This window comes from Littorina saxatilis, linkage group LG12, assembly GCF_037325665.1.
Source record: "Littorina saxatilis isolate snail1 linkage group LG12, US_GU_Lsax_2.0, whole genome shotgun sequence".
Taxonomy (NCBI): domain Eukaryota; kingdom Metazoa; phylum Mollusca; class Gastropoda; order Littorinimorpha; family Littorinidae; genus Littorina; species Littorina saxatilis.
In genome coordinates this window covers 61,792,897-61,804,084 of record NC_090256.1, presented here as the reverse complement: position 1 = coordinate 61,804,084, position 11,188 = coordinate 61,792,897, and the positions used below count along the sequence as shown (strand labels likewise).

At 41.3% G+C, this 11,188-nt stretch overlaps 1 protein-coding gene across 1 annotated transcript; it reads left to right on the top strand.

Annotated features, from left to right (window-relative positions):
* The first annotated feature begins 5,065 nt into the window (after positions 1-5,065).
* Positions 5,066-10,011, top strand: LOC138983157 (transcription intermediary factor 1-beta-like). The gene is made up of 5 exons (XM_070356566.1): positions 5,066-5,289; positions 6,323-6,688; positions 8,468-8,758; positions 9,073-9,533; positions 9,969-10,011. The coding sequence occupies exons 2-5, from the start codon at positions 6,329-6,331 to the stop codon at positions 10,009-10,011; spliced, it is 1,155 nt and encodes a 384-aa protein (XP_070212667.1). The 5' UTR covers positions 5,066-5,289; positions 6,323-6,328.
* Positions 10,012-11,188: the final 1,177 nt, after the last annotated feature.

The window sequence follows — 11,188 nt, the reverse complement described above, 5'->3', positions numbered from 1 at the left end:
ACACACATGTACAACAAACTAATACAAAAACAGTAATGGCAGGGTGAAAATAATGACACGACAAATTACTCCCGTGTGTTACAAAAAAGTGCTGCTTTCAACTAGGGCAAATTTAAAAGATTAGCAGGAAAAATTGTTGGTATGAGCTAGTTTACCACGCGTAGAACGTTCACAGGCGCTGAAGAACAGAGACACATTTGTGTGAAGTCACACAAATTAATACTTGTGCTCGTGAGGTAGACGTGGATGTCATTGTCATTTATTGGCACCAACGTAGATCAATGAATTCAATTTATCTTATTGACCTTTCCTGTAGTTTTTCTAACACTATTAGTGTTCGCAGAATCTAAAGTAATGGCTGAAATCGTGCCTAAAAAAAAAAACTGTCTTCGCGTTGCATAGAAATGCTGATAAAAAATAATATTGAACCATTTTTGTTGCATAATTTGTGATTTTTCCATCAGATGAAATATTGTATGCTGAAAATAGTGGTGAAAAGAGAACATTTGGATCGTGAGTATATATCTGAAGCAGTATTATAGGTCTAGGTCGCACTTGATTCAGAGTTTCAGTTTTTTTAAGGCCAGCTTAATTCTGCGCACTACAACATTTTTGCGTTCCTTTTTTTTTAGTCGAAAATATGGTCTTGGCCTGAACTTAAATCCATCGTCGGTTTCCGAGCCTCTCTAAACTGCAAACTATACGAAATGAGCTCACGATTATGAAGGCAAGTTAATTGGCATTTTGTTATCCGGCGTTAGAGAAAACGAATACACTGTCAATGTATTTTATTGCTACATGATGAATTGCACATGAAAGAGAGACAAGGACGTAGAGTTTATTTGTTCATGTGGATTTTTACATTTCAAGGGAGATAAAAAAAATAACAATAAAAATATTAAAATTTTTAGGTGTAAATGACACTTTCTGTTTCTTATACAGCAGTTTATCATCACATTGTTATTTATGGAATGAAATGGTGCAGAGCAAATCATGTAGTGTTGTGTGAAGTGTAGCCTTTTTGAATACAGCAAATTAATAAAGATCATCACCGTTGTATGGTTGAACCTTTCTCTGTTTCTGTGTCTTCGTCGCTTTGGTTGGTTGGTTGGTTGGTTGGTAACTGGTTTAAGTGACTCTTGGGTCTTTCTCGTTGTTTGTCTCAAATATAATTCTATGCTGACAGCCGCGAACATAATTATACAGCTGAACAACGTGACATATATGCGAAGCAGGCGCTGGGTTTGAAATACACTGGTGTAGAGAAAAGTTACACATAGTTTCCTTCCAAACAAACACATCGGTTTTATAATGACACCCCCACCATCCTTTTTATATTTAGTCAAGTTTTGACTAAATATTTTAACATCAAGGGGGAATCGAAACGAGGGTCGTGGTGTATGTGCGTGTGTGTGTCTGTGTCTGTGTCTGTACGTGTCTGTGTGTGTGTGAGTGTGTAGAGCGATTCAGACTAAACTACTGGACCGATCTTTATGAAATTTGACATGAGAGTTCCTGGGTATGAAATCCCCGAACGTTTTTTACATAGTTTTGATAAATGTCTTTGATGACGTCATATCCGGCTTTTCGTGAAAGTTGAGGCGGCACTGTCACGCCCTCATTTTTCAACCAAATTGGTTGAAATTTTGGTCAAGTAATCTTCGACGAAGCCCGGACTTCGGTATTGCATTTCAGCTTGGTGGCTTAAAAATTAATTAATGACTTTGGTCATTAAAAATCGGAAAATTGTACAAAAAAATAAAAAAGTATAAAACGATTCAAATTTACGTTTATCTTATTCTCCATCATTTGCTGATTCCAAAAACATATAAATATGTTATATTCGGATTAAAAACAAGCTCTGAAAATTAAATATATAAAAATTATTATCAATTTTTTTTTTTCGAAATCAATTTAAAAACACTTTCATCTTATTCCTTGTCGGTTCCTAATTCCAAAAACATATAGATATGATATGTTTGGATTAAAAACACGCTCAGAAAGTTAAAACGAAGAGAGGTACAGAAAAGCGTGCTATGCTTCTCGGCGCAAGTACTACCCCGCTCTTCTTGTCAATTTCACTGCCTTTGCTGTGCGCGGTGGACTGACGATGCTACGGTCTTGCTGCGTTGCATTGCGTTCAGTTTCATTCTGTGAGTTCGACAGCTACTTGACTAAATATTGTATTTTCGCCTTACGCGACTTGTTAAGACTCCTTCCTCTCGATCTTATAAGACCACCATACGAACTTTGTTTCATCCCAAATTAACCTGAAATTGTCTTTTTTTTGCTCATTGCGGCATAGAGGGCATTGGAGGAAATCGCTGACCATTGGAGGAAATCACTAACCTGAGAGGCATGAGGGGATGGTGGAGTTGGGGGGGAGGGGGGCGTATCAGAACACTCTTTCATCCCAAATAAAGTAGAACGTATTGCATAGTGCGCTGCGAGCACTTGAAGTTATTGACTTGGATTGGACAAGTTTACATGAATGATGATGATTCAAATTTTTCAACGGTAATAAGAAGTGAACGTGGTGTGTATTGTAAAAATATCAGTGAAAGCTTCTCGTTACGTTTGAAGAAGCCGTGTAGGTACGAACTTGGAACACGAAATTAGGGCTGACGGAAAGACTGTGTCCAGTATATCTATGTCTCTGTTGTATCGCATTTCAAAGTCAAAACCATCATTATATTTAGTCAAGTTTTGACTAAATATTTTAACATCGAGGGGGAATCGAAACGAGGGTCGTGGTGTATGTGCGTGCGTGTGTGTGTGCGTGTGTGTCTGTGTGTGTGTAGAGCGATTCAGACTAAACTACTGGACCGATCTTTATGAAATTTGACATGAGAGTTCCTGGGTATGAAATCCCCGAACGTTTTTTTCATTTTTTTGATAAATGTCTTTGATGACGTCATATCCGGCTTTTCGTGAAAGTTGAGGCGGCACTGTCACGCCCTCATTTTTCAACCAAATTGGTTGAAATTTTGGTCAAGTAATCTTCGACGAAGCCCGGACTTCGGTATTGCATTTCAGCTTGGTGGCTTAAAAATTAATTAATGACTTTGGTCATTAAAAATCTGAAAATTGTAAAAAAAATTAAAAATTTATAAAACGATCCAAATTTACGTTTATCTTATTCTCCATCATTTTCTGATTCCAAAAACATATAAATATGTTATATTCGGATTAAAAACAAGCTCTGAAAATTAAATATGTGTGAGTTTAGATAGAGCTGACAGCGTCAGATAAACTCTATTTAAACGAGACAGATTAGCCGCGGGTGGAGGAGGAGGAAGTTAGATACTTGAGGTGGGCCTAAAGGGATCAGTGTTGGCAGGTAGAGAAGAGAGGGTAGTAAAGCAGGATATCAACACTTAGGCCCGTAATTAGAAAGAGAGGGGAGAGGAGGACTTGTGAAAGTCAAGGAGAAGAGCCCAGCCGCAATGTCCATGTTGCCGGGGGGCTTGCACGTGTGATGCATCAGCGGGGGTCTATAAGAACGGGAGAGCAACACATTGTGGTCAGTCCTTACCAGCGCGGCGCAGCGGGCATATGCCAACTATTTCTTACCCCCCATCCACCCCGGCATCCACCGTTGTATTTTTGTTAGCAATCCGTTGCATGATGTTTTTAATTTTGAGGCAAATGCATGCCTGTTTGTGCCTTCACTTGAAGTGGGGTTGTGCATGAAGCGACTCGAACCTTGTTATGTAATCATTATTCACGGTGTTAAATTTTTGAGTGAGGGCTCCTGGCCTTGTGTTTGTTGTTAGTGTAACCAAATGTTTGTTGTTTTTTGTTGTGGACTTATCACTGCACAATGATATCTCTCATTGTCAGATGGTATTCTCTTGAATAAACTGCCCTCGTTATTTGCCCAAAATCAATACATGACTTGGCTATGTGTGATGTATGTGCGCACGAGAGTGATTGCGTGTGTGTCAGGTGTATGTGAGTGTGTGCGCGCGCAGGTGTGTGAGTATAACTGTAAGTAATAAGAGGGAGAGAAAGAGGAGTGTCATTTCTTTGGGATTATCGTGTGCTCTTGATTTGCGCCGGGGGGGGGGGGGGGGGGGGCGATAAGTGAGTAGTTTAAATAAAAATTATTATCAAAATTAAATTGTCCAAATCAATTTAAAAACACTTTCATCTTATTCCTTGTCGGTTCCTGATTCCAAAAACATATAGATATGATATGTTTGGATTAAAAACACGCTCAGAAAGTTAAAACAAAGAGAGGTACAGAAAAGCGTGCTATCCTTCTTAGCGCAACTACTACCCCGCTCTTCTTGTCAATTTCACTGCCTTTGCTGTGAGCGGTGGACTGACGATGCTACGAGTATACGGTCTTGCTGAAAAATGGCAGTGCGTTCAGTTTCATTCTGTGAGTTCGACAGCTACTTGACTAAATATTGTATTTTCGCCTTACGCGACTTGTTTTTGTTTTACAATAGCGAATTTGCTTTTGTCAGAACAAACATGTATTACATTCCTATTTTACCACGGGGCTCTTCTGTCTGAAAGCTTTGGTACTTGCTATAGCTTCCTCATATTTGGGACGCTTAACATGAACATTACCATTAGTCTATCTTGCACACACAAGCAAATATGCATTCACGGTTTCATGTGCGTTCAAGGTGAGAGAAAAGCTTATTCTCAATTCAAAAGCATCACATATTCTATACAGACAAAGTTTGCGACGTTAATCTCTTATTGTTAAACTGAGATAAGTTATACATCGTTAAAAAGAAACTTTCACGTTCTGCTTTTTAGATCGTGCACCAATACAGTCTTCACAGTCCACTGATATTTGGCAAGTCCCGAAAGTGCAAAACGATGATACAAATTCATACACGCACACACACACACACACACACACACACACACACACACACACACACACACATTACATTGAACCGCGGCGTTCACATCTGTCCACTTCACATGAAGTACTCTTTTTACTAGGTAAATTGCATATAAATCATAGGATTGCCAAGGACCCCCGAGACAGACTGACTGTTTTCAGGCAGACAGAGAGAAAAAAAGAGACCAGCTTGACTTGCAAGAGCGTCAAGATATGCAAGACTGGGACTTGAAGTGATTTCCCCTGAGCTTCGTTTGTGTTGCATAAACGAAAGCATGCGAAATTCTTCCTTGTCAGCGAGAACACCTGACTTGAGTTCTATTTTAGGCTCTCGCGACAAGCAAGTAGCCTACTGCAGTGTATATGAGTCAGCACGCCGACCGACAACACCTGCATAACAGATCCGGGGATCACATTGTAAGGTAGGTTAATTGTAGGAGATATGTCCCTGGTTAAAGGTAGTTTATTGTAGGTTTATTGTCCCATATTTCGTTTCGAGTGAAACTCATTTCTAAATGTAGTGCTTCATGTAGTAGACATTTTGTTACGTTTGGTGAAAATCGATACTGTGAACTTGGACTCGGACTCGGTTCCGCTTCACCGCCCTGATATGGCCCTTCGTGGTCGGCTGGGCGTTAAGCAAACAAACAAACAAAAGTTCCGCTTCAACCGTTTGAGTTTGGCAAGGCGCGACTGTGTCGACTGCGAATACTTTTCTAGCAACGGCATTAGCACTTTTTAATTACTTGTTTGCTTTAGTAAAAGTCAAACAATGAACGACTTTTGAAGACGGACAGACTCAGCAATAGCGAGGGTACAGTTAAGCTACTTTTGGTTTTGATTTCTTAGAAAGCCTGAGCGGTGAGGATCGATAGAGCAAGTTTGCTTGTGGTGTACATATATGAATGCTTACATGTTTGCATCCTTGTCGAGTTAAAGTCTGCTTGGCAATTATTAGTCTTGATTTTAATTAGGGGATGTTTCTTGCTGCAGACTGAGTTATATCACACAAAACTGCGTACGGAAGTTTAGGTTTGATTTTAAAACTTTGGACGAGAAAGTATACAAATCTGGGAAAACGTGATATGTGTGCGTGTGCGTGTGTGTGTGTGTGTGTGTGTGTTTCGGACATCTACAAAAACCAGTTTCATAAGAATTGGTATTATATACATTCTTGAGGACATCTTCTTCAGTTCTTGTGCACCTGTAGGATTTTTTTTTAATGAGGCGGCACTGCAGTGACTGCTTTATTAAAGCTTTTTTTCTCTCGAAATGTTAGCAAGGATTTTTGCCTTGGTCCGAACTATTCGTTTCCAGGTGGTAAGTGTGTGTGTGTGTCTGTGTGTGTGTGTGTGTGTGTGTGTGTGTGTGTGTGTGTTTTGTCTTCAGCCTTGCTGCCTAAACATTCTTTCACTAGCTTGGTGCACGTAGTCTGACTCAGTGTTGGATTTGCAGCCAATCATGGCAGCAGCAGCGCCGCCTAGTGACGAAGAATGTCCTGTGTGCCATGATGATTTCACGGACCCCAAGATCCTCCCCTGCACGCATCTCGTCTGTCGCAAGTGTGTCTTGTCCTGGCTTCACACGGGAGGCAACCAGGCCGGATGTCCACTCTGCCGTGCCTCCATTCTCCCGCATGGGTGCAGCGGTCAAGATGTTGCCGCTCTTGTGGATGATCTCCCCACCGACATCATTACAAAGGCAGCGGTGGAGAGCCGCAGGGTTCTGAATGAAAAACACGTGTGTGTTTGTGACGGCACAACCAAGGCGACTTCTTTCTGTATGCAGTGCAGCATCAAGTTCTGTCCCTCATGTTGCAAGGTCAGGAGACGTTCATGCAAATCGTGTTTGTGTCTTCTTAGAAATCTGGAAAGTCGTGTGTTCAGTAGAGCTAGGCAGGCCGGACGACCGGATGTCTGTTTGAAGACAGAAAACTTAACCACTGTGACTTTGTTGTTTTAGATTTCTCCGATGCTAGAGCTTGAAAACTTCACACTGTTCAAGGGTTTGATGACCTTCAGGTACGATGGAAGTCTGGTTGACCCACGTCAAATTTTAAGGTTACAGCGGGTTCATGTTTGGGCTTGAAAAAAAAGGGAGCCAAATTATCATTTTCTTGAACGTTTTGGGTCTTGGAGCAGCTTCACTTCACTTCCTTGGCGCGTGATACCTGGCAGACTGGTGAAATACCTGGCTGACCTTTTTTTTAATTATAAGGTCACAGTAGGGTCATGTTCGGATCAGAAAATTGAAATTTTTGTTTCTTTTAATTGTTTTCCCGCTAAGACATTGAGCCTTGGAATTTCACATAATATTAGTCAGATATGGCCAAGTTCGGTTGACCGTCGTCTTCAGAGTCACAGCGGGGTCATGTTCTGGTTCATAAACGAAAAATTATCCTGTCCTTAATTTTTTTCAAAGGTACTTGATACTTGATACAATCCTTGGACTCAATCACCTTTAGACATGATAAACGTTTGGTTGATCCCCGAATTTTAAGGTACATTGATCGTGTTGAATAATGATCACAAATGTGTGTTTAAAAATTTTTTAAAATTATTATCTTGAATGTTCTTGGCGCTAGAACTCTGATGCTTGTCTAGTGAACAGCTTCTTGGCGATCCTAATACATTGTAAAAGTTTGATTGACCGTTATCAGGGGCGGACGAGGGGGGGGGGGTTCTGGGGTTTCCGGAAACCCCCCCCCCCCCCCCCCGCCAAAAAAAAAAGAAAAGTTTTTTTGGGGGGATATTAATTAGTGACAAAATCTGCTGCCTGAAACTGGTAATGATCATCCTCAGAATGCACCAGATTGCACAATTTTGCATCCTTTTTTTCAAAATTTTCCGGGGGGGGGGGGGGGGAGGGGGCATTCGCGCCTTCACACCCATATCTTCACAATATACTTTTGGAAACTCCCCCCCATAAAATGAACTGATCCGCCCATGGTTATTGTCTTTTAAGTTCATAATTAGCTAGTTAGTTTCTGGGGGAAAAACCCATTAGATATTTCCCGGGCTAAATGGTAGGTCTTTCATAAGTTTTGGCATCATCATAGACTTTCATGATCATAATTTGCTACGAAAATTTGGTTCACCTTTGTCAACTGTCAAAGTCACTGCTGGAAAGCAATGTCCGATAACAATGGGTTTTTCCAACCCCATTTGCCCATTCCCCAAAGAGAAATCGATCGAACAGTTGCTCTTCTTGTTCCTAGTTTAGCTTGATTGCTTTGTGCGTCTAAACTCTGAGGGTAAAACTATGTTTGGTGACGAACTGTAAGAAGAGAAAGTGTAAATCTATCATTTTCGATGTCTGATGGTTGAAATTAAAAGCATTTTGGCAGAACCAAAGATATCTGCCGATCAAACCTGCTGCCTGGTTGATATTTTGACGCGCAGGGGTGTGTGTGTGTGTGTGTGTGTGTGTGTGTGTGTGTGTGTGTGTTTGTGTAAACAAGAGTATCGTACTCAAGCGGGCTAATAGTTTTGTGGTATACAATATAAACAGTATATATGTGTCAAAGCAATACTTGCATAGGTTTGACACGAACAGACTCATACAATACAATCACTAATTAATGTCCTTTGTTGTTATCAGGTTCACAAGATGATTCCCGCTACAAGAGAACACGAAATTAAGCAAATTGCCACACTAACTGTTGACAAACTAGCTGCGAGCTATCAGTCGTCATGCGCGGTTCACCCTGGCCGACCAGTGGAGCAGTTCTGTTCTTCACACCAGGAGCTCATCTGTCTCAACTGTTCTACCTCCACCCATCGCAGATGTCCGGATGTGGAGGGGATTGCAGGGGCCGCAATGGTGAAACGACAGAGGCTGAAAGAGCAGGAAAAGGAACTTGAGGGCAAGAAGGATGAACTACAGTTGCAGGTTTTCTTGTTGCTGCTTTTATGCCTCATGTTAACTTACTCAAATGATTGATTCAGTGTGACTTTTAGTTCAGAAAAACTGAATAAAACGGTCAAACAAATTTGGGGGACAAAATGGAAATGGGTACATTTGTATGGACCGCCCTAACTCTGCAATTTCGCGAAAAGGATTCGATTAAAAGTTAAAAACAATAAGTCAAAACTCAACTGACTCCATATTTTTAAAACGACCTGGAACACGTAACTCCCATCCTCTCTTCTCCCTCTGCGTGTGTAGAATGGCAAATGGATTTTTTTTTAAATTTCTTATTACAGGTTTGTCAGTTGGATATTGCTGCTGCTGACGGTCTTACGACGTTTAAGGCTATGAAAGACAATGTTAAATCGACTTTTGACGAACTACGCAATATTCTAGACAAACGATGTCGGGATGCAACCGCCGAAATCCAGAACAAGCAAGACGAGTTTCTGCAAGACAACAAATCCCAGAAGAGCGACTTGGAGAAAAAACGAGCGCGTTCTGCAGCACTATGCAGCACTGTCAGTCGTCTTGCGTCGGCTTCTGATGACCCGCTGCTCGCCATGCTGGTGAAACTCAAGTCTCGCCTGGAGGACGCAGAGCTTCTAAGCCGGCACAATGATGTTCGACAGGAAGTTAGCGCTGCTGGAATTGGAGATTTCTTCTTTGACCCGCAGTCGTCGGCTCATTTAAAAAAGCAAATTGCTGAATATGGCCAGATGAGGGATCCCAAGCAACCTCAACGGCCATTCAGGGGGTAAGATTTACTTAGCGGTACTGCACTCTGAAAAAGAGGTGATGAAGAGCAAGACCAATCTCCCCCACTCTTAAAATATTGTCATAATCTCCGATAACGTTGTGGCCACAATAACTTACAATGATGCCACCATTGCAGGTTTTGCTTTTGCATGAATGACACAAAGCCTTCTTTGCTCCATTAGCTAAAAACTATGTCTGCGATACATGTCGTGCGGCTAAGTTCAAAATATGAAAATGATGTTACCAAATCCGTGACACTGGGCGCATTTGTGCTGGGAGAGTATTATTACAATTGGTGACATTCATTGCTATTGAATAACCGTCTTGTGTTGTATTGCCAGTTGTATCTGACCCTGCAGTTCGTGTTCAAAAGATTCAACTTATACTAAGGACAAATATTATTCAAAATATGTTTCTTTTCCTTATTTTTCAGGAATACAGGGTTCGAATATGCTTCAGTTCCAGGTCAGTTTTAACGTATAGCCTAAGTATGTGATTTCTTTTGTGTACTTGAGAAAAAAAGAATATCTTAAAGAAAACTCGCCGAACGAAGTGCATTTTTGTACGGATTTTTTTAACCATTTAAGTTTGTCTTTACCCGATGACAGTCGTCGTCGTTGTTCTTGGTGTTGTTGTTGTTGTTAGCTGGGCATCGCTGTACGTGGCACAGCAGGACTGTAGGATGCTTTAACAGTCATAGAAGTTTTACGACATGGGAGGGAAGGTCGCGTGTTTCCGAGTGAGAACAGAGGCATGAAGCTCGGTGCGTGGAAGCAAGGTCTTGGATGTGTGCGAATGCTTGTAGACGACGAAGACAGCTTTTTGAAGAACTCTGCGAGCAACATTCGAAGGTGCCTGAAATGTATTTGTCTTTGATGACGTCATATTTGACTTTTAGTGAAAGTTGAGATGCCACTCTCAAACCCTCATTGTTCAACCAAATTGATTGAAATTTGGGTCCAGCAGTTTTCGATGGCTTTTTAACCTTTGCCGTGCTTCCTGGGTTCACCTGTACCCAGAGACACACTAAAATCATTGTAACTCTGGAACCATTAAAGGTATCGTTTTGAAATTTTAAGTATCTCTCACACACCTAATTTGCTCTCTGTCTGCAAATTTTTAGTGTGTACATGACAAAACATTAAAATTAATTGATTATGATAATTTACATAAACACTACCGATGGCGCGGGTTCACACAAACCCATACTTTTAAAGAGTAGTAGTGATTGTAACTATCCCTCTGCCGACGGCGCGGGTTCTGCTACACCCATAATTACCAAAGCGGCGGAACAGTGTCTGTCTGCCTGTTTGTCTCCAAGAGACTGTCTGTCTCTCTGTCTGTCTGTCCGTATCTCTCTGTCTGTATGTCTGTTGTCAGTTGCTCTGTCTGTCTGTCTGTCTATCCGTCTGTCTATCCGTCTATCTGACTGTCTGTCCCTCTCTCTCTGTCTCTGTCTGTCTGTCTCTCTCTCTCTCTGTCTATCTCTCTCTCTGTCTCTGTCTGTCTGTCTCTCTCTCTGTCTCTCTCTCTTAGTCTCTCTCTCTGTCTCTCTCTGTCTCTGTCTCTCTTTCTTAGTCTCTCTCTCTCTCTTTCTTAGTCTCTCTCTCTCTCTCTCTCTTTCTTAGTCTCTCTCTCTCTCTCTTTCTTAGT